The sequence below is a fragment of the Cyprinus carpio genome, chromosome B17, assembly GCF_018340385.1.
Source record: "Cyprinus carpio isolate SPL01 chromosome B17, ASM1834038v1, whole genome shotgun sequence".
NCBI lineage: Eukaryota > Metazoa > Chordata > Actinopteri > Cypriniformes > Cyprinidae > Cyprinus > Cyprinus carpio.
In genome coordinates, this window is record NC_056613.1 from 9,469,446 (window position 1) to 9,493,444 (window position 23,999).

The following is a 23,999-nucleotide window of genomic DNA, read 5'->3' on the forward strand; positions in this document are numbered from 1 at the left end:
ATCTATTACATAAGGCTCTGTGCAAATGTGATTAAAACATCGGTCATGGTTGCCGAGTCCATCTAAACCCGAGCAGCCTCCAAACACTCATAAACGGGAGGCTAGAGCTCTCCTTGGGTTAGGAAAATACTGAGGTCATCACTGCAAAGCCCACACTTACACTGTGGCCTGTGACCGGCTTTTCACACAGTATTAGTAGCCGCAGCCACGCAGCTCATAAAGCAATCTAATACATCATTTCAGGATCTATGGACACAGCATAAAGAACACACATACGCCACAAATGAACGACCATACCATAACTTTATTGTAGATATACTCAGCTACAATTACTTTAAAAAAAAAAAAAAAAAAAGGGGGGAAACAGAATTTTTAAAGGTTTTTGAGATCCATAAGGTGCAGAATGCAAACCACTGCAGCACTGATACAGTATGAATGAGAAATAGTCTTTTAAATGCACGTCCCTTAAAAATACAGAAATCGAGCTGCAGTTTGTGGCCCATAATTCCCCGTTTAAAATCCCTTACTGTTAGTGCTCAACACTTCCATAAACCCCTTCAAGAGGAGCTCGCCACTCATTCCATTCCTGCTATGTTGTCACTGAACACCTTGCTGCTGCTAAGAGTGCATTTGACTTTAAATCAGGCATTTTCGTCCTTAGAAAAAAAAAAGTATGACACTTTGCTATGAAATAAAGCCATTTGAAATAAATGTTAAGGCTGATTTATTCAGATCTATACAATATGTTTAGTCTAAAAAGGAAATACAGGTGGGTGAGAAGGGAGAGTGTTCACTGACATGCACTAATACATGGATTTATACAAGCTAAAATTAATATGGGTGGGAAGGGGGTGATGGGTGAGGGACAGTGCCGTCCCAACATATTAAAATCATGCCAGTCGAAGGACTTGACGCGTTAACGTTACAATTCCATATTCCAAGTATTACATTAAGGCAGGACATGAATGTACATGTAGGAAACATATTTAGCCCCAGATTATAGAGATTGGAAACTACTTTTCTACAGTGTATTTTCTCTGATGATATCCTGCAGGCACATTGTATCTCTCTGATCACTTTTAAATACATTGGTAAAATACCAGCGATGCAAACAGCAGCAAGGCCAAAACCACAAGTTATTCCTTTAAACGTTACGGCATCATATATACATGCTTTGTATTTTTTTCTCGTTCTGACATGAGGTAAAGTATGGCGCCCGAGTGCAATGCTTATTTGTGCTACATGTTTTAAAAGAAAAAGAAAACAACACACACAAAAATTATTCTCCACCATGAAGGAAAATACAATCTGCAGCATATGATACGATGGAGGACCACTTTAAGAAAACACTCCCACAGATGATGAAAGACTCCAATTCTTTCCTTTTTTTTACAATGATATCTGTTCTGTGGGACTAGTTGTGGCATGACGATTGATTATTGGTTGTTAAAATAAAAGCCTGGAAAAAAAAATAAAAAATACTCCATATTCATGCGGTGGCACCATATGTGTGATTCACATTCTCTGAAAGTTAATAACCAACAGTGAGAAGAAAGCTTAAACAAAAAGTGAAGGAAAAAAGTGTGCGCCTTTCAGAGGCTTGAAAAAACAAAAACAAAAAACCTAACAAGCTGGAAAAAACACACAAACAAACAAAAAAAATTGCAATAGTCTGAGGGTTATGGGTTACGGAAACAGTGTCATATCGCAGAGCTGGCACACATTGACCCTGATATGCAAAATCACGCCATTGGTTGAGGGAATATGGAAACCCATTCGTTTCCAATGACTTTCAATACTCAGCTCTGGGGTTGCGACTGAGATCATGTAAAGAGGGTCACTCAACTCTTGCTAAAACGGAACCAGATTGCACTCACTCTCAAGACTGGGCGAACTTCGGTTGGAGCTTCAAATGTTTGTGAATTCTTGGCTATATTGGGCTAGAACATCGTTTGAATAGCCTATGAGATATAGAAGTAGGAAAATGTCAAACTTAAATGCCAGAAAAACTAAAATCGGTAGGCAATATGCAGTGTAAAGCATGGCACCAAATGTTCTTTACTATATACAAACCATAATGTGAAGAATTGCTACAATAGCAAAGGATGAGAGAGTATAGATGTTACATCAGGGTTGAAAGGCACCACTTTAGAGCAAACTCCATTTGAAAAATGCAAATTCAATGTCAGTGGGAATGTATTCTAGTGCAAACAGTTGTGAGAATATATATTTATCCCCCTTTAAGGTGCTGATGAGCATATACACTATAGTGCCTCAATGCCATTCAGATTTGTAAAAAGGCAAATATATTAACCAATGATAAGGCCAAACTATTCGCAAGGGTCTTCTGAGGTAGCAATGCCTGGGATTATGTAACTTGAGGAATAGTTTGTCCGTAACATAACTGAAGTATAGACAAAACTAGGAGGGGGAAGTTAGGTAACCTTCAAGATGTTAAAATTTACATATTCAAATTTGCACCCTTATTCCTGGGGTAGCAATGATAGATAAGGGCGTCCTGTTTTTTATGATTAATTTATTGACTGAAAAATAGTTAGAGTTGGTAAGACTGCAAGGGAGGAAAGTAACAAAGGCGAGATGCATGCCTTATAAGAATGTATCAGAGTGCAATCTATCAATTTTCTCAAGTGTTAAGTAACCCTTCTGATCGGATGCACAATTATTTTCATGTGAAGGAAAATCCGAGCTCATCAGAGAGGCATCAAGGTTATGTGCGGAGAACGTTTTTTTTTTTTTCCTCAGCATTTCCCCTTCAAGCATAAAAACCAAAAGAAATGACAAATGGGGAAACAATATCTACAGCTTGACGAGCTGACAGAACAGAAAACCAACCCAACAGATTTCAAAAAGGTAAAATTAAGAGGTAATACAGTTACAGTGCAAAAAGATGAGAAATTCAAGCTTAAACATAGCACCAAAAAAAAAAAAAATGCATGCAATTAACTGAGGTATTCAAGTGAAGAATGCCTATTAAAATGAAAACATTTAGACTAGACAAAAGGCTACAACACATTTCCACTAAAACAAAGGCTGGTTACCACATCTCCAAACGTGTGAATGTTGAGGGATTGATTTAACAGGTGCAACCTCACAACGCTGCATCAGTATCGACTTTGGTAAGCGATGCACGTGAAGTCATCTAGCGAAATATCGGTTTGTCCTAAAGACGATACGTAAAGGTGCTTTGTGTCTTACAGAATTATCAGATCCTATTTTTCTCTTTCTATTTTTTTTAATATAAAATCTGCAGCATATTTTCCCAGGTGATATGTCCTCCTGTATATCGTTCGTGTCATTATATCAAAACTAAGTCAGTCAAGTCAGTCTATGCAGACATCTAATGTTCATAAAGACTGTGAACTAAATATCATCAATATCAATATCAAAAGACATTACTGAAACCCAAGTATCAACGAATATGTCATAATAAACATTTAATATCATTTTTTTTTTTTTTTTTTATATATGACGTCTATACAACCCCTTCCGGTTGGCTACACAAACATGCATCCTCAAGTGCCGTTTACAAGTATGTTGATTACAGTAATCGGGAATGTCAAATTCCTATCCGTCTTAAGGATGCAAGGGCATTTCTCTCTCAATAAAATACAGAGCTAAATGATTTTGCTGTGATCTGAAAAAAAAAAAAAAATTATTTGCTCATGACTCTCATCAAAATAAAGCGGATCCTAGTGAAGTGCAATTTTGATTGAGAATATATCATCTCAAGATAGAGAAAAACACTTCACACCAACACCATCTTTCTTTCCGTGTGCCCTTCTGCCAAACGGCAGCAAAACTGGCACTAGTGCACAGATTGAGGAATTCTGTTTTTATGTCACTGTCTTTTCTCTTATTTAGTTGATACCTTGGAGTTTAAACTATGTACACTGTAATACTACCTATAAGCTTTAGCTTTTTTAACCACTACCACAAAGCAGAGCATATATCTTTTTTTAATGTTAATAAAAATAGGGAAGGGAGGGGGGAAAAGAAGACCTGACCTTTTTCTTAACACTTGCAATACATTAAAAAGCACTCGTGATCAAACAAAGCTGGGGATAGAAAAAAAAAAAAGATTGTGTTTGCGCACGTAAAGAATAAAATGAAAAATGAACCCCATGTGAATTACGCTGAAATCTTTTGACTCGATTCATTTGAGTTTGACAACCCCAGTGAGAACGCTGTCGGCCACGATTCTTGGCTCGGCCGTAAACTGGTGCCGAGAGGGGTTCTGCTGTGTTTTTGACTGGTGCGTTGGGGTGTCTGCTGTCTGAAGCTCAGTTGTTTTGGACCTGAGGTTGATTGGCTTTGAGACTGCGGAGGGCTCGGCGGGCGGCCGCTGACTTGGCTATACGGTAGCTGCGTCCCACGCCTTTGAACTTGCCTTTGCCCACCACTTCCACCGTCACCCGTACTTTTCCATCATAGGTTCTCTCCGCGGGGCTGTTGGAGGGAGAGAAAGAAAAACAGAGATATGACTATGACTATTGAAATATATGACAAACAATGACAATAATTATTGATAACTACAAAGACCTGTTAAAATAATGAATAATAAATACATTTCAATTAGGTTTAATAAAGCTATAACTACAATTAAGAATACTATATACTATGTGGTATACTGGTGGTAAAAAAGAAATTTACCATTCACCATATAATTACAGTATCTTACCTGGGCTGCAAAACAAAGAGCATTTATTTATATATTAAATGTAATTATTTACAATAACAATAACAACAATGATTAGTGCTGTCAAACGATTAATCGCATCAAAAATAAAAGTTTTTGTTTACATAATGTGTGTGAACTGTGTATATGTATTATGTATATAAAAATACACACACATGCATGTATATGTGACCCTGCCTTTTTTTATGATTTACTGTTTTCTACATAAAATCATTCTTCATAAAGATTTAGAACATTCTGTGAAAATATAACCTTTATATCTTTAATATTGACTGAGTAAAGCCATGTCAAAGATTGAAATCATAGTGAAACTAATGGTTGAAATCAAACTTTGATGCTTGTTATCTCATAATTAGATTTGGAGACATTAGCCTGGATTTCACAGACAGGGTCACATATATTTAAGAAAAATAAGTTATGTTTATATTTATATATAATATAAATTATCTGAATATAAATATATACACATGTAAATATTTGAAATATATACTGTATGTGTGTGTATTTATATATACATAATAAATATACACAGTACACACACATATATTATGTAAACAAAAACGTTTATTTTAGATGCGATTAATCATTTGACAGCACTAATAATATTTATTAGCAACAATAATAATTATTATTATCATCAATACTCTTAATAATAATATATCATGTATATTGAGATTAACATAAAAAAAATGACTACAGACTAATAATAATGACAAATTAAGATAAATTAGGTTTAAGCAACCATCAAGCATAATTTATATTGTGGGGTATATTGGTAGTAAAACAGAAATTTACCATTCACAATATAATTTGCAAAACAATTTACTTATATTTATTAAATTATTTTAATGTAATAATAATAATAATGATGTATATATAATTAATAATTTAATAGTTTTTTAAATATACATATTTCTAATAAATATAAATGATAAAAAACTACATATTTTTGATAATAATATTAAAAATAATTCCCACAAGGCTAAAATGCTCATTTAGTGTTTATATTGATACACCAAAGCCAAAATTTTAGTATCAATCCAGTCGTACTCAAATTACAGCTTTCAAACTCTTATAGGGACGTTGCAGGAACTTGGAAATTGAGTCGAGATTCTGTATTTTTAAAATGACCTCATACTGCTCTCATCCACACACTTATACAGTAACTTTTATTCAAATTATGGCTACTGTGTATGTATTTTGCTGGTGATTATGTTAAGAGGTTGCTTGCGTATAAGGGAAAGACATCCCCACCTGAACTTAGCCGTCTCCGGTTCCATCTCCAGGAGTTCACGCACTGGGGATCGAGGGACATTAGCGGAGAATTTTTCTAGAAAACGAGGTGAAAACAAAAGCAGAGCGTTTCAATCTGGCATTTCATCACGCATAAAAATGGCATGACTTTTGGAAATGACTGAACTTATGGTCTTCGCCACATGAGCCGGCAGACAATCAGACGGAATAGAAATGCAGAACTGATTTACTCGTCTGTACGTCTTTGGCCCTTACCTATGAGCGGCCTCATCATTGGATAATACACTTGCCAAACGGTCTCAAGTGACATCCCGCTATCCATGTAAATTGCACCAGCTAGCGATTCAAAGATGTCTCCCATTGCTTTGGGGACCTCAATGTCTTCCTCCTTCTCCTCATCTTCCTCCGATCGGCGAAGCTATGAGAGAGCAAAAACAATTCCACTTTTTTTTTTTTTTTATTCACATACTCAGAAAATAAGTGTTTCCTCTCAGGACAGAAAACTGTGCTTATCCATGTCAAATTCACATCCCCAAACTAATCACACACAACAACAACAGCAGAAAAGAAAAACTGCGGTCATAACTTAAAATGTGAACTGACAGCATTGCTGTACTGTAATGGTATTTCCTCTCAAATTGAACTGCGATCAATTACTTTTAGTATTACGCTTAAAAGACCTAAATGTCCAATACTGGGGACAACATTACCCAGCTATGTAATTAAGGGGAACATTACTTATTTTATTCAATTTGTCTTTCCTCTTTCAGTATCCAGTGTTGTCCCTTAGGCATAAAATGCTTTCCATTCAAACAAGACCCGATTCAGTGCCAAGATAACCATTTCAAAATAAATTAAATCCAACTGCATTTTTACAATCCAAAAACGAAAACAAATACAAACACAGACCAGATTCCAGATGACTGCTAGTGATAGGATGTCACGGTACTAAATCTTTATGAAATATTATCCATATATATGCTGACAATGGCATAAATGAAACGATCATTTCCAAGGCCTAATATCTTTAACAGATAACGCCGAGATGATAGCTCACCTCCGAATCCATTCCTTGCATTTCGTTCTTCTCCAGCTGAAATTGCACAAAATCATCGATCACGTGGAACAGTTCGGGTGAGACAGCTTTGAAGTACTTGTGGTAATCGTACTTGACAGCCAGGGAAGCAAATATGGTGTTGTTGACAAGTGCTGAGCGCAGGTCGGTCAGCACGCCTGGGGAGTGCTGCCTGGGATCTTCATAAAGGTGCTTTGTTATGAGGTAGTCTAAAATTGCATCACCGAGGAACTCCAACCGCTGATAACAATCTGTTCAAAGTTCAGAGTTGAACAAAGAAGGTTAAAAAGAGGCCATTAATATCACAGAACAGTAATAGAACAGGGTCACAGCACAAGAAATATGAAGTGATTGTAAAAAACACAACTGAAAATAAAGTATTTGTTTTTGCCAGGTGCAACAAACATACAGTGCAATGCAAAAAAATAAAAACAAGTCTGATTTTTGATGTAATATAAAACATGCTGAATTAAAAAAAAAAAATGAATAAAATATAAAATAATAAAAAAAATCATAAAATGAAAAAGATACTTATATAAATCAGAATACTTCATCTCACACTTGGAGTTGCTTAGCATACCAGGACTAAATTTTATTTTTTGTAAATTCTATGTAATATATTTTATGTGAGTAACCCAAATCAACTGTGGAAATGAAAGTGTTAACTACAAGAAGTTTTTATTATATAATTGTATATAATAATCATTATATTAAATATAAGCCATAATGTAAACCCTTTCTTTAAATGACAACTAATTACATAAAAATACGTTGAAGTAGTCGTAGTAGTAATAATAATAAATAATAAAATAAAAATAATATTAATAATAAAGATAATAGTTAATTCTAAATAGCAGGTCATCATCAAATTATTATAGAATTTAACATAATAATAATAATAATAACAACAGTACTAAATTAAAACAATTTAATATAATATTATATATTACATTCAATTGTTTTAATGAATTTATTATTAATTATAACTAAGTAATTATTATATAAAATTTTACATTTCATTTATTATTATGAATTCTATAATATAAAATATAATAAATTAAAACAATTTAATATAATATTGTACATTATATTAAATTACGTTTTAATTAGTTTATTATTACTATTCTTATTATTTGTATTATTAATTCTAACAATAAATAATATATTGTTATAATAAACTATACATTTATTATTCTTATACATTATATAACATAAAATACCATAATAATACTTGTATATGTTGTAATGAGTGGTTATTTAAATTAAGTAGTATGAAAAATTCCCAAAGCAGTACTGTTTGTGTTTAGTAAGGTTGTGAAGCGAAAGTTTCATTAAAATTACTAAAGGAAATATTGTTGAACTCAGACCACGATCCTAAAAGAAATGTGCTGTGTAAATAACATCCACGGACCTGTGATGGTGTTGTAATGATACGAGGCGTGAGTGAAAGCCTGCAGAAGATATGCCTTGTTTTGAAACGTGTAGTTTATCTTCTTCTCGAAGTTCTCGAAGCCAGAGATGAGGTGGTTGAGGGTCCGCTCGGCATCCGGGTGGTCAAACATGCAGCGCGGAGGGATCTTCAGCCAGCCGTACTGCAGCTCGGCCGACCCCCCTGAACTCTGCTTCTCCATCGGGAGCACCTTCAGGCCGAGGGAGCACAGGAACAGCTGGGCCGCCCTCTCCCCACAGCTGGTGAGGTAGCACCCCAGCAGGGCCTCCACACAGTCGGCTATGCTCTTATCGGCGATGCACTGCTCGGTGTGGAGGTCGTAGGAGATGGACTGCTTCCCAATATCCGTGCCACAGTTTTCCTCGGAGGGGTTCCAGAAGCCCACCACAAAGTCATCCTCCTCTCCAGCTTTGCTGGGGTCCAGGTAGCACATGGCGTCCCAGGAACTGTAATCGAACTCGTCAGCGCCGCCGTCTGGGGAAAAGTGGGAGTTGTGGGCTTTTTTGGGAGCTTTCCATTCGTAACCAGGCTCGGCCGGCTGGAGGGAGATCTTCTTCCCAAAGGCGCCAGAGCCAATCAGCATGTTATCGATGAATCTGATGTGCTCATAGTAGTACTCCAGCTCATCTTCCACACTGACCTCTTCTTTAGATGGCTCGACCTCCACATCCTCTGCCTCGTCGATGTCATCCTCATCATCACTGGCTTTTCCGTTGGCCAAATCTTTATTCTGAGAAACAAAACAGATTTCCCAATGTCTTAGAGCTTAAACAAAAACAAACCAAACAACATCACGAAAGGAACGTTGAGTCCAAGAGCTCTGTAAAGCCAAGGCTCAGTATCTACAACAGATTTGCAAAGATTACAATTTAAAAGTGTTTTAGTTCAACCACAGTATTATGTTTGCTCAGGAGAGCTCTAACAGAGCCGGGGCTTCCAGTCCAAGTCCATGACTCATCCAATCTAATGTGATTCAAAAGTTGAAATGTACCCTAAAAATCTTTTTTTTTTAATCATTAATATGCCATAACGCTGACCATATGAGAAAACGTCTATTGCATATTCATTAAAATGTTAATACCCTTGACACCTTATACTGTAATAATACATGGAAGTGACACTTAAAATTACAGCACCCGAGGCAAATTTAGTACACACATACCATACATATACACCCTGAACCACACAGAGCCACCCAAAACATACAGCCAGTCTCCGTCGAAACCATGGAGAGGGCTGGTAGAAACCAGAAGCAGAGTTCTTTCCATTTTTCTTACTTGGTTCTGTGCACATGTCCTAATACATCACATATGCTTAAACACAGATGGAAAACTGTGGCTTCTACTTAATATTTCAGATATTTCATTTTAAATAATTGTGGCACCTCTTCCTGACCTGACATGCTTCTTTGAATTGTGCCTTGGGTTAAGGTCTGCAGATATATTAAATTCCATGATATATTTATGCACTGTGATAAGATTTTTACAATCTATAAACACAATATAACAATATATATAAGAATATTTTTTTCAAATGACAGAATAAAAGTTGCTTTTATCTCAATGTAAAAAAAAATTAGGGGATTGGAAAATTAGAATTTTGTAATTTTTTTTAAGTCTCTAATGCCCACCAAAACTGCAATTATTTGATCAAAATTACACTAAAAACTGTGTAATATTGTGAAATGTATTACCATTTATAACAACTGTTTTATATTTTTGATATAAGCTTTAGCAGCCACTACTTCAGTCTTCAGTGTCACATGATCCTTCAGAAATCATTCTAATACTTCTGATTTGAAGTCAAGGAAACATTTCTTATTATGAATGTTGAAAACCATTGTGCTGATTAATATTTCTGTGGAAACCATGACATCTTTTATTTTAAGCTCAACAGAATTAATTTGAAATAGAAATCTTTTGTAACATTATAAATGTCTTTGCTGTCAATTTAATGTATCTAAATGTGTGTGTGTGTGTGTGTGTGTGTGTGTGTGTGTGTGTGTGTGTGTGTGTGTATTTATATATACATATATATATATATTTATTTATTTATTGTTTAATGGTAGTGTATCTTCAATTTATATAGTTCAAAATACAAATATTAGCCTAAATTTTAAAATGTTCTTCCCAAAAAATAAATTCATACACTGAAAGTAGTTTTTAAGGTCTTCATATTTGCACATGGTTTGAATGATAGACAATTAGGTTAGGTTATTAGGTTTGTTCTGTTGTATGTTGTCATTGAATTATCATTATAATTATTATTAACAATTTTTACTTTACAAACAAATAATTTTTTTTCAAGAGTCATTTCCTAACTCAAACATTTCAGTAGGTTGGCATTACTATATTTAATCTAAAATTAGTTAAGCTTCTACCTTTTACTTTATATCCATTTCTTGTGCGCAGAGGTTTGGAAGTAATTGCCCTGGAGATGACAAGCGAATTGTTGCCATTAGTTTCAAATCAAACCAAAGGTGTGTCATGCTGAACTTTCTAATCTTTTCCATGTATAATAAATAAACAATTGCACACATAAATTCCTTTCTGAAACCTGCTTCACCGAAAAAGGATGAACCTGCCCCCTAGTGGCAATGACAGGAAACAGCTGCAGCTCAACGCTGCCAAGATGTTCCTCAGCTGAAGGCACAGAGCCATGTAAACAAACTTGTAATTGTGCATGAAGATGCATGTTGATATTGGGTTAAGCTTGACTTGAGCTATCTGGTAAACAAACGGAGACGCTCTCTGACTCATACCTCATCTGAGTCCCACTTGTCTGTGCTGCTTTTGTCCTGATTCACGACGTAGCCCGGGGGAAGCCAGTTTACCGGGGGATCAAATATGGATACCACCATTCGACTAGGAAGGCCCTTTTTCTTCCCCAGACGATAAAGGTTACAGTTGCTGACCTGGAGACATTGGAGCAAAAGAAATTTGTTTTCTCATTTAACATGTGAAGTAAAAATAAATTAAACAGAATTCAAATAAACATGAGGCTTTATATAAATGGTAACAGTAATTTAAATAAAATTATAATCTTTTCAATAAAACACCAGAAACTGCAAAGCTTTGTGTGATGAAAACCAAACACAGTTCAATATGCAAGTCTTACAAATTCATCAGTTAAGACTTCAAATGGTGAATATTCTATTAGCACAAAGCAAAGGGAAACTCTTTTACAAGAATTAACTTAAAAGTAATTATCTAATTTATAAAAAGTAAACATACATAGCACAACTAAGGCTGACATTACCAACAACAAAACAAAATACATTTAACACCAGTAGCCGAATTAATTTAAACTAGTGCTGGGCAACGATTAATCGCGATTAAATCACATCCAAAATAAACCTTTTTTTTTGTACATAACGTATGTGTGTACTGTGTATATTTATTATGTATACATAAATACACACACATGCATGTATATATTTAAGAAAAATATGTTGTTTATATATGAAATATATTTATATATAATATAAATTATATGAATACAAATATACACATGTAAATATTTTCAAAATACATACTGTATGTTTGTGTCTTTATATATACATAATAAATGTACACAGTACACACACATACATTATAAACAAAAACTTATTTTGGATGTGATTAATCGTGATTAATCGCTGCCCAGCACTAATTTCAACCTAGATTATGGATAAAAAATATAAATAAAAAAAATAATAATAATTAATAAAAAAAAATAATGATAATAATTATTCATACATAAGAATACTAATAAATATATAATAATACATAACAATATTTAATGATACTATTTATTGATACAGAAGAATATTGCTTAGTATTATGCATATTTAAGTATACTGTATTAAAAATAAACGTCAAAGTATAAATTTTTCAAATAAATTTTATATGCTGAAAAAACAGGAATAGAAACAATTCAATAGAAATTTCACAATTACAAAGAAACAGCAAGTAACACATCGAGTTGAACTTGAAATTCTGAAGAAGAAAAAATTCAATCATATTTTCTCGTTAAATGCACTCCAGTAATCTGTTTTTATTTACAAGTTCAAAAAACCTTTTTTAGTGCACTAACAATATTCAATAAAAATTCAAGAATAGTGCATACTACTAAGTATACTATTTAAGGATATTTAAAAGAGAATTAAAATAAAAAAAACGATCAAACGTTTTTTTTTCTTGAATTGCAAATGTATAAGATTATATATATAAGTATATACAAGTATATAATATATAAGATGTAAAACTTGCAATGCATTATTATGTGGTGACTTCTGCTTTGCAGTTACTCTAATGGTCTTTGTCATTATGGCTGGATCTTACCTTCTTGCTTCTCATGTATGACAGCCTGCCCTCATGGGCGTCAGGGTAAGTGCAGAACAGGTAGGTGGTAATGCCGTGTTTCAGGAAAGAGTCACCCAACATCTCCAACCTCTCCAGATTAAAGCCGTCACTGGCATTGGAGAGGGTCAGGGCCTGCAAGATGAGGCCGGGGTTGGGGCCCAAGGTTTTGGGAGAATCCCAGGCTGGACCTGTGCAGGCTGGTGTAGATGCCACGTCAGAGACCTCTGATGACACTTCTGAAGGTGCTGTGGTGCTGGTTGCCGGCTCTGGTTTGGGGCAACAGTTTGAGGTAGGTTTTTTCACATGTCTGTCACAGAGATCTGAGTTCCTGCCTGGGATACATTCATCACTGGGCTGGGGCTGGGGCTGGGGCTGGCCGGCTGGAGAGGGCTGCACAGGAACTGAGGTAGTGGTTTGTGTTGATAGGTCACTCTCCAGAGGGCCCAGCTGAGAGCATTGGCAAATGTCATGTCTATGTGGAAGGTCATCGCTGTCGCCCCGAGTGCCATTAGGGAGGTTTCGAGAACAAACGCAGTCGCTCTTGTCTTTGTTCGGTGTCTGGAGATCAGTCACAGGGAGCGTGTGGGTTTCTAGCTTTTCATCTGGTGTGTTGCAGTTCTCACAGGGGAGAGCACCCTCTGGAGGCTGGGAGGCCTCCGTGCTGCAGCCCTCCAGGGCAGTGTGGTCTGTATCTGAGCTTGTGCCGTGTTTACAGTGATCGTCGTCTTCCATACATGCACTGGGGCAGGAAATGAAAGACTTGCTGTCGATGGATTTCTTCCATCCGAAATCCAAATTTGGATACCTGGGGTTTATATTCAGTGAGTTTAGGACTCAAACAGGAGCACTTTCTTTAATGCAGAGAGTGCTGAAGCCAGCTGCTTTCTAAGGTAGATGTTACCGTACAAATTAATTGGAACACTTTATAAAGGCAGTAACTATATGACTTGAGTTACAAATGAATCCAATAGATTTTGATGTTAGCATGTCGCTAAGCTAACTACACAACACTAATAAGAATAAACGTAAACTGCACATGCTGATATTATCATTTTGAAATTAGTGGTTGATCACAATGGATTTCATTTCATTATATCCCAGATATAAAGTTGACATATGATATCACTATTTAATAGGAAAAAAAAAACAAAAAACAAATGCTGCATTAAAATTTGCACACGTTACTTTATATTTACTAAATTAAAAACGGAATTTGCGAAATTTACAAAAAAATGGAAATTGAAAAAAAAAAAAAAAAGAGCCTTTAAAAGAAACAAATTAAAAATACATTTAAACTGCACTCAGGTGCCAGCATTTTTAATGTTGTCAAAATAAAAGTCCTGCATTATCAACGGTGTCAAAATAGAGGACCTTCTTTCAAATTTATCGGCCAAACAGAAAAAAATCATCAGCTAATGCCAATTGAATTAAAATTTGGTAAATAATGGTCAATTAATCAGCCTTTGCGGTATATTTTTTTAACCACTAATTAGACAAACCTTTTTAACAATGCTTTTTATTACAGAATAAAACATTTTCTGCCACTTTTTCTCCACTGCAAAGTAAATTTTCCTATGATTATGAATTGTCAAAACTATGTGTAATACCTTTTAGTTCAGCCTTTGTATCAAGAGTGTGCCTACAATGCCTTAAAATGATGTCTATGGAGAGAGCTCACTAGGTTTTGGAAAACAGTGAATGAATGATATGCATATGATTTGCGGATTTTTTTTAACTGACCTGAAATCAGGAGGCAGGGTCTGAGCCCCTACACCAGCGTCAATGGCTGTCTGAGACCGCAGCTCTTCGGCCGTCAGAAGGCAGTGAAGTCTGTAGAGAATGCTGGGAAGGCAGACGGCTTTCCTCCACAAAGAGGCTGGGATGGGGTGAATGGCACAGAGCTCTGGAACTAAAATCTAAGCAGAGAGAAGAGAAATACAACCAAAACCTGTTATCTGATGTGAGTCAAACCGCTGTTCGTCCGTTACTGCTCTCAGTGGGAGGAAATACTCGAACAAGCGGTGTGATTAGACTTAATTCAGGTATGATGACTTATAATTATCACCACAAATTCTTTCCGTCAGTTAATACCTGTTTGTTTTGTAGACTTTCCCACTTGGCCTTTCTCTTCTCTGCACTGCTGAGAGGAAGGGCTTTCCCCTTTTGATTAAGGTGCCGGGGAGTTAAAAGATTCAATCTACAGGAAAAGCCCACCATGGACATATAATGAATTTCTTAGGGAGAAAAAAAAAGAGCACATACCAGAATTTGTCTTTTTTTTTTTTTGACTTCCTACCTTGAAGATGTGTGGTCCACATCCAGTAGGGGCTGGTTAACATTAGACAGGTCCAGGTTGTACTTGGTTTTGTAGTACTCAGCGAAAGTCTCGTACTCTGGAGAGGGGAATTTACTGAGCGGGGTGAGGTCTGTGTAAACGTCAGCCACGTAGAACCGATGTGGCTGGTCAAAATTACGATACTAGAGGGAGGAATGGGACAGAAGGGTAGAGTTCAACTTCAGTGAAAACAAAAGCAAAGTATAAGTCATCAATGAGAGCTTAATTGCAAGGGCAATAAGACTCAGAGTTCACAAGTTACTTTTGTACCTTGGAATGATGACAGCATCCTGGTAGTCCTCCAATTTGAAAATAAATGGGTTTTGCTTGGTGTACTGAGTATTTGGAATGCCAATGCGTGCTTCAGACTTTTCAATATCCTCCATGAACTTGAAATCCAGGTCCAACGTATTGGAATCCTCAACTAAAAAGAACAGAAGTTACACGACAAGTGGTCAACTAATAAATATTTTATAGCCAATATCTTGGAGAGCAGGGGGCCGATGGTGTACATAAGACACGTGTGTGTGTGTGTGTGTGTATATATATATATATATACACATACACACACACACACACACACACACACACATATATATATATATATATATATATATATATATATATATATATATATATATACTTTAAAAATATAGTAAGTTAATAATAAGTTGCAATGAAATATATTTACTCATTCATATTTATGATTTTATATATATATATATATATATATATATATATATATATATATATATATATATATATATATATATATATATATATATATATATATATATATAATTACCAACAGTGCACTAATCTGGTCTAAGTCTGCACCAGAAATCATATTTTCTCGAAAACTAGGTTATTCTAATTTCAATGAAAATAAGTATATGACAGTGACTAACTGTATACAGCAAAAAGCAAGGATTTAAAGTTTGTTGCTCATTTGTGTAAAAATGCACACTTCAGATGATCTAACAGCTGGATTCACTAATGTTTCAATTAGGTTTTTTGGAATTAAATATTTATTAGATATTTAAAGACTATTAACACTAAGAATTTTATAATACTTTAATATATATCATTGAGTTTCTTTGTTTGACAGTTTTCTCTGTAATAATTTCTTTGACAGAACTGTTAACTAATGATGATGAAGAATGCAAGGTCCTGTGCATGTCAGTGCTGTCAAAATAAAAGTCACAGTGCTGTCAAAAAGTCCTGCTTTTCATTATTAGTTGGGTCCGTATGCTGTGGAATGGATTAACTCAGATTAATTTTTTTTTAATCGAAAAAATGGATATGGAATGCCCATGACTGCTCAGTAAAATACAGGTCATAAAATTAGGCTTTTTGTCCAAATAATCAAATAAATATTTGACAGATTCATTGCAGATTTAGATAAGACCATATCCTAAAATGACAATCAGAGGAAGGACTAACTTTAATCTCACATTCAAACAAGACAACATCTCGCTGTGACTGACTGCAGCAGCAGCAGCACTCACCAATGTTGAGAGGTAGAACGCAGTAGGCAGAATCTGCCTCTACGGGCTTAAACTCCAGTGCTGGCTTTTCCAGACGGAGGATGTGGGAGAAGATGTACTGGTGGAGACGTGTGATCAGCTCCAGCTGCTCCGCGCTCAAAGTGAAGCCCGACTTCTGCAGCTCAATTGAAATAGTCACCTCACCAGAACGTGTATACACAGGAAAGTGAGGGATCTGAAAGTTCAAGGCAAGTTAATGAATTGCAGATATAATCAACTGAAGAATACACTTGACTGTATTATAAATAATTATCAAAGTATTACACGATAAATGAAGATTGATAAGTTCTTCTCCAAGGATCTGCGGATTCAGAAAGAGAAGTTAAATCAAAGTCTGTTTACCCGAGGTATTGGTTTAGCTGTCAGAATGCCAAAACATCGAGTAGTGTCCTCTGGTGGGTACAGCTTCCTCCGCCGGAAGTTGAGCTCATCAGGAAGAGGGGTGGTGAGGACCATCCCTATGACATAAAGGTAGCAAGGCTGCTCTGGCAGCGGGTAACACCCCCTCAGACACTCCGGTATCTGCAAGACAGGAAACTCAACATGATTCTATACCTTTATACACATTGTATTTTTAAAAAAAATCCTTTATTCAGCAAGGATGAATTATAATGATTGTAAAGATGCTAATATAAAGTTTCAAAAAATGTCTATTAGCAATTTCTTTTAAACATTCTCTTCAGAGAATTTTAAAATCCTCCTATATATGAACAATCTGACAAAATAAAAGAAAATTAAATTTCGTGAGCACCAAATCAGCATATTAGAATGGTTTCTGAAGGATCATGTGACACTGAAGACTGGAGTAATGATGCTGAAATTCCAGCTTTGCAATCACATGAATAAATTACATATATTTTAAAATACAAAAAAAGTTATTCTAAATTGTAATATTTCACAATATTACTGTTCGACTGTATTTCTAATCAAATAAATGCAATTAGTGCATAAGAAACATTTTTCACAATCACTTACCGACCACAAACTATGTATGGTGGTACCAACAAAAACATGAATCCTGACAGACTTTTAAAAATATATTTTGGGATCGTGACTCTTACGGCTTTTGGGTAACACTGTCTCCGTTTGGTGGAGCCTGGTCTTCCTGGCACATTCGTCTCCTCTTCATCATGAAGGTCCAGCTCCTCCTCATACTTCACAGTTTCCTTTCCCACTGGCATCAAATGATCATCCAGTTCACCTAGACATGGGCATCACACATCAGTCAGCAACTCTCAGTCTCAGAACGCATCAGAAATCTCATATATTTGGACTTTTTCATGCTCACCAATTTTGTGCAGCTTTTCACAACAAAAAAGAGCGACAGCTTTCTCTGCAAGTCTTGCACAATTCATTGTTGGCCCCTAAAGGGATGAAGAAACATTTAGAAGGCGTTGTACTTTCAATAAGGAATTCATAGAAAAATTGCATACATCATGTCTTTCAAAACCTGTATGACTTTCTTCCATGGAACAAAAAATACTTTTTCCAAATCATATAGACAACTTTTTCGACGCTTTTTTCTTTTTTGGAGTTTGACAGCTCATAGTTTCCATCCACTTTCATTGTATGGAAAAGAGCAGTGTGAATATTCTTCAAAACATCTCCTTTTGTGTTCCATGAAAGAAAATCAGTCTAACAGGTTTGGAATAACACACGGGTGCGGAAATTCTGACAGTCTGTGTAAACTCCTAGCAAAGAAGACACAAATCTCTGAATATTTTGAAAAATGTTCAAATATATTTTGGCGAGAACTCACGGTGACAGGAACTCTGAGTGGTGAGTTAATGGGTAGGAAGAGTGTGGATTGATAAACGCCAGTCTTTAGCTCCACAGTTTTACACTTCGGAGCTAGATGAGTGAACGGATCACTAGGCAAACGCGCACAATATCTGCACAACACACAAAAGCATTTAAACATGACATTATGTGCAACAAAATATAGCAATCTTTGAAATCTCCGTAAAGAGTACTGACCTGTTGACGTGCCCAATGGCTGTGTTAATCGTGACACGTGGGCCGCCGTCCTCTGAGCGCAGGACATAAGGTGGTAGAACGTTGTCATCATCGGTCACCGGCTCCAGTTCAAACTCACTGCATTCTGCTGACTTTGAGCACTTATTTCGGAGGATCTAAAAGACGTACAACTCTTAGGATAACACATTTTAATGTACACGCAGGTAATCTCATTAAACCTGCTGACCTTCTCTATGGCCTTGTAGGTCTTGAGGTCTTCTTCAAATGTTTTTGTCCGTTCGCTGTCAGCTAGCATGATGTAATTGGAGACTGGAGCCCGGGCGCGACCTTTGGATTGCACGTACGACCGGTACTCTGTCGGCAGGTCAAACCGAACGACCAAATTGCACTTTGGAATATCAACGCCTTCTTCCACAATGCTGGTTGCAATGAGCAAGTTGGTTTCATGTGCTCTGAATTTCCTCAGGACCTGGACAATAATATCAATCAGCAAAAACAGTCATGATTAGCACAAGCTAAAGAAGTGGCACAAGAGACTACCTAGGACTACTGAATTATCTTACCTCCTCTTGCTTTCTGAACTCCACCTCCATTTGTTTGTTGCGAGGCTGGTTCTTGCCGATGCTGTGACCTGTGATGAAGTTGCTACTGATGTAGGCCAGCTCTGGGTCCTGCTTCCCTGCCTCCTTAATAAGCCTGATACACACAAATAACACAGGTTGCATTCAAGTACCTTCAGATAATTTAAATAAGCAATCTGTCAAATATAACTAAATATATATATAAGATTCGGGCCATCAAGCTTTTAAATTTTTTCATATAAATGCTATTCTTTTGAACTTTCTGATCAAAGAATCTTGAAAAAATGTATCATGGTTTCCACAAAAATATTACACAGCATGACCGTTTTCAGTATTGATAACAATAATCAATGTTTCTTAACCATTTACTATTAAAACACTAATAATTTAATAACACTCTTAATTGGGATCTACAGTGAATTACAAAATAAATATCCATTTTTCATAATGTGCATTATAATATTGTGACTCCTAAATTCATTTTAGCATTGAAAATGATTGATTGTAGTTTTAGTGCATTTATTATTAAGACAAACCTGTTTAAAACAACCGCTGTATATCGCCTTTCCACAAAGATGATTCCACAGAGGATGTTGGTGAAAGGTGATGGAAAATTAGCTTCGGGCTTCTCCTTTGCCTCCGCCTCTTCATCCTCATCTTCGTCCTCAGAATCACTCCAAGAAACATAATTGTCCTGATTGCGATTATTGTACCACTCCACACTCTCAAACTGCTGTCGTTCGAAAGGCTTGTACTCGTGCAGAATCTCCAGAAGTTTGATGACCTTGGGAGTGACATACTTCAGGTCTAGGGAAGCTGGAGAGAAATGCTCCTCACATAAGGCGTGGATTTTTCTCAGAATGGTGTCTGTGAACAACAAGAACTTGCGGTTCAGCTCTTCCTGTTCATGTTTGATATATTTCTGCAGCTCCCGGACCATGATTCCTGCAGCTTTATCAGCACACCAAGGGCCCAGCACAGTTAACACGGCACGACAGTCATTCAGCACCTACAGATAAACAATCACACAATCAAAACACAGTAATCTGAAATCACTGCAAGAGGTTCCTGTCAAGAGTATTGATGCTTTAATACAAGATCCTAAAGGAGAACCTGTCTGGAGATGAATGTGGGATCTCTATCTTCTCGGTGAGCAGATAAGTTGCAGTCATAAAGAAAATTAAGGGCTTCATCCAGCTCACTCAAAAGCCTCTCAGAGAGCCCACTCTGATCCTGATATAGCCCACAGTCCAGCACAACCTCACGAGGCTGGGATGCATACCTCGAGGGAAACACACATGTAAAAAACATCTATAATAAATGATACTTAAAGGACAGATAAACATTTTTCAGTCATATTGTGTAAATTAGATACAGATAGTTTTACAAGGAAACAATTCAGTTCAACAAACTGCAATAACACCAGAAATACACCAGATTGCAAATCAGAAACATACCTATCAAGCACCACAAGATCAGTGGCAGTTTCTGCACTGCTCTGCAGAATCTTCTCCAGGTTCTGAATCTTCTCCTCCAGATCACAAGGGTCACATTTGCCATTTAAAATGGAAGCAGTCAGACCCAAAATGCGCGGACAACCTGGACAACCCTCACAAATCTGTAAAGAAGACTGATACTGTTTAATAAAGCATTATAACTAGGTATTATCATCACCAACTACCTACAATATGATATCCATCTGGAATTACAGTTGGACAAAGCACTCAAAATTGACAGCAGTGATCAGTCATGAAAACAACTGTGTAATCTGATTAATATTTCCAGCAAATGTGTTTTAATATCTTACGGAAAAAAACATCCATCTCAATGCATTATTGTATTGTTTCAGCACAGCTCTAATTATAACTAATGTGTTATATGAACGTATCTTCCATAGTGATGGCCTGCATTTTGTAAACTGGCAGGTGTTATGACTAAAATATTATTCTCCTATGAAAAGTGAAGTCAAAGCATCTGCATTCAGACAGTCTTCAAAGTTAAAGGGATAATTCACCCAAAAATGCAAATTGTTATTCCAAACCTGTATGACTTTTTTTTTTCGGCACAAAATAAGATATTTTGAATAATGTTGGGAACCAAACAACACTAAGGCCAACTGACTTTCATTGCATGGATAAAGTTCTCAAAAATATCTTCTTTTATGTTCCACAGTCAAAAGTAAGTCATTCAGATTTGGAGCGAGGGTTGAGTAAATGATAACAGAATTTTTTTTGGTTATTTTTGGGTGGACTATCTGTCTTACTCTGAACTTAGGTTGTGCTACTAAGTGTTAGCCTTCAAAATAAAAACAACCTGTTTTAATGGGTTTCAGATGAGCAACAATATCTTATCCGTGCCTATCTTCAATCTCCAGGACTAAATACATGCCCATTAATACTATAATAATGGATCAACATCTTTTTAGCACCTGTGTGGAGTGACAGTTAGATGAGACCTCTGTCATCCCTCTCTTTACACTGACAGATGTGATTTCATTGCACCCATTCAATGCTGTAAAAGACTGCAATTTTACCTTCATTATTTCCCGATAAGGATGGTCTGTGATTGCAAGGTGGCATTCGTCAAAAACCAGCAGGTTGATTTTTGATAGTGGCAAGACTCCATTTTTTAACACATGCAGGAAGATGTGGCACGTCATGACCAGCACCTGAAAGAACAGACATTATGGAAAAAAGAGGGATGAGGACGGGTGAACATGACACCTCATCAAACCATTCAGCAATTATATGAATAAATTCATAGGCTTGTTAAATGGAACATGTATAATCACACCTGATTCTCTATCATCTCTCTGTTCCACATCTCCTCGGGCCATGATGTCATGTCCTGTGACATGTAGTCGCCTACATGGAGATCAGAGTGGGTTCTTACAGTAGATGCTTGCTGAACCACAGATGATGCTGCAATCGGGAAAAATGAACAAAGCAGAATTAAAACGAATAAACATACAGAAAGAGTTTGATCATGTTTTAATGTTTTTACGTGACTTGGCAGGCTAGACAATTCCTCACCTGCATTCACCAGGAAAACTGTTCTCTTCCCATTCTCTCCTCGGATTTGGTGGGAGAGTTCTTTGATTAGGAGTACTGCGATAAAGGTCTTCCCTGAGCCAGTATTTAAGCAGACTATAGTATTGTGTTCAAGAGCTGCTTCAAGAAGTTCAACCTGGTGGGAAAATACAATTAGATGAAACTATTTAGAATCAGCAAAAAGTTTTAAAAGTCTGTGGTCAGAAAGATTTTCAGCAAAGGTGCATTCATTTGATCAAAAGTGACAGTAAAGACATTTTTAATGTTACCTTTCAATTAAATGCTGTTCTTTGGAACTTTCTATTCATAAAAGATTCTTGAAATAAAATATAGAATGGATTCCACAAATATATAACACACAACTGCTTTCAGCATTGATAATAAAAAATGTTTCTTGTGATTTCACTGCCAAATCTGCATATTAGAATGATTTATGAAAGATCATGTGACACTGAAGAACGAAATAATGGTTACTGAGAAAAATCAGCAGTACCAGGGCAGAAATAAATTACATTTAGAAATATATTAACATATAAAACTGTAATAAAATCGTAATCATATTTCACAGTCTTACAGTTGTTTTTTTGTTTTTTGATCAAACAAATGCAGCCTGGAAAGCATAAAAACTTATTTCAAAAATAATAAATAACATGTATAAATAATATGAAAATAGTTGTAGAACTGCAATACAAATGAATTGTGATTACTTTGATGCATGATTTTCATTTAATTTCCAATGAAACCAAAAAGGAGATGTTTAGCAAAATGTCCAAGCTGCTCTTTTCCATACAATGAAAGTAACAGAGTGAAGCACCATCAAAAACATTGTAAAAAACAGTCCATATGACCTGTGCACAATATTTCAAGCCTCCTAAAACAATAGCTTTGTGTGAGTAACAGCAAAACATCTTCACACATCAGGTTACATTGATCTTCAGTGGTTAATGGCTAATATTTCCATCTCTTCCTCACAAAAAGCTATAGTATGTCTCAAGTATATTTTAAATATAGGAAATGAGCTGTACAGAGTATTTGTATGCTACTTTAATGGAGTTAAAAGCACTCAGACTAGCTTAAATATCAGAGTCAAACCATTTCAAAGGACTTGCCTGATATTTCCTTGGTGTGTATATGTTGTCATGGATAGCTTCCTGTTGCCACGGAAGACCGAAGAAGGGCCCCATGGGTGAGGAGGCAGGGGTCACCAGCTGTAGGCCAGCCATGCTTAGAGACTTAAGCAGGGGACCTCCAGTCATCCAGTGTTTATCTCATTGCATCATGTCCTTCTAATGCTCACTGCAAGAGACACACCACGTAACATCAATTCAGTAGGATGTCACAAACAACAGCGCTAAAATCAACTATGTCACGTTGCTGTTACGTCTGGTGGTATTTTGAGCGACATGTTATTTAGTTCTTGTTAGAGGCCATCTGGATCAGGTGGGTTACTGATTATAGATGAGAGTGTTTACTCACAGCGTGTATGTTTCCCACTTTGCTGCGTGACCAGGCCGCACTTATTCTGGGCATCATTATCAGAGCTCTTAAAATCAGCTCATTCTTTTTCCCCTCGAGTTACTCTGCTATGAAAAACAGACATACATTTACAATCTGCACAACTCTAAAGCAAAAATATTTAGAATCTGCACAACTGTACAGCAGCAAACCAA

General features: G+C 36.1%; 1 protein-coding gene across 1 annotated transcript in view; it reads right to left on the minus strand.

Moving 5' to 3' along the window:
- Window positions 1-284: 284 nt before the first annotated feature.
- dicer1 (dicer 1, ribonuclease type III) overlaps window positions 285-23,999 on the minus strand; it is a 30,415-nt gene continuing 6,700 nt past the window's right edge. The window contains exons 3-29 of the mRNA XM_019120209.2: window positions 23,806-23,909; window positions 23,439-23,625; window positions 22,312-22,465; window positions 22,073-22,200; window positions 21,813-21,947; window positions 20,737-20,897; window positions 20,393-20,561; window positions 19,816-20,288; window positions 19,262-19,394; window positions 18,925-19,167; window positions 18,699-18,853; window positions 18,481-18,613; window positions 18,010-18,085; window positions 17,783-17,922; window positions 17,064-17,243; window positions 16,683-16,896; window positions 15,445-15,598; window positions 15,136-15,318; window positions 14,931-15,036; window positions 14,580-14,755; window positions 12,819-13,644; window positions 11,258-11,410; window positions 8,458-9,226; window positions 7,029-7,297; window positions 6,227-6,389; window positions 5,972-6,047; window positions 285-4,467 (exon numbers count right to left, since the gene is read on the minus strand). Coding sequence (XP_018975754.2) covers window positions 4,302-4,467; window positions 5,972-6,047; window positions 6,227-6,389; window positions 7,029-7,297; window positions 8,458-9,226; window positions 11,258-11,410; window positions 12,819-13,644; window positions 14,580-14,755; window positions 14,931-15,036; window positions 15,136-15,318; window positions 15,445-15,598; window positions 16,683-16,896; window positions 17,064-17,243; window positions 17,783-17,922; window positions 18,010-18,085; window positions 18,481-18,613; window positions 18,699-18,853; window positions 18,925-19,167; window positions 19,262-19,394; window positions 19,816-20,288; window positions 20,393-20,561; window positions 20,737-20,897; window positions 21,813-21,947; window positions 22,073-22,200; window positions 22,312-22,465; window positions 23,439-23,585 — 5,682 coding nt within the window. The 5' untranslated portion in view covers window positions 23,586-23,625; window positions 23,806-23,909 and the 3' untranslated portion in view covers window positions 285-4,301. The remainder of the gene's footprint in view (window positions 4,468-5,971; window positions 6,048-6,226; window positions 6,390-7,028; window positions 7,298-8,457; window positions 9,227-11,257; window positions 11,411-12,818; window positions 13,645-14,579; window positions 14,756-14,930; window positions 15,037-15,135; window positions 15,319-15,444; window positions 15,599-16,682; window positions 16,897-17,063; window positions 17,244-17,782; window positions 17,923-18,009; window positions 18,086-18,480; window positions 18,614-18,698; window positions 18,854-18,924; window positions 19,168-19,261; window positions 19,395-19,815; window positions 20,289-20,392; window positions 20,562-20,736; window positions 20,898-21,812; window positions 21,948-22,072; window positions 22,201-22,311; window positions 22,466-23,438; window positions 23,626-23,805; window positions 23,910-23,999) is intronic.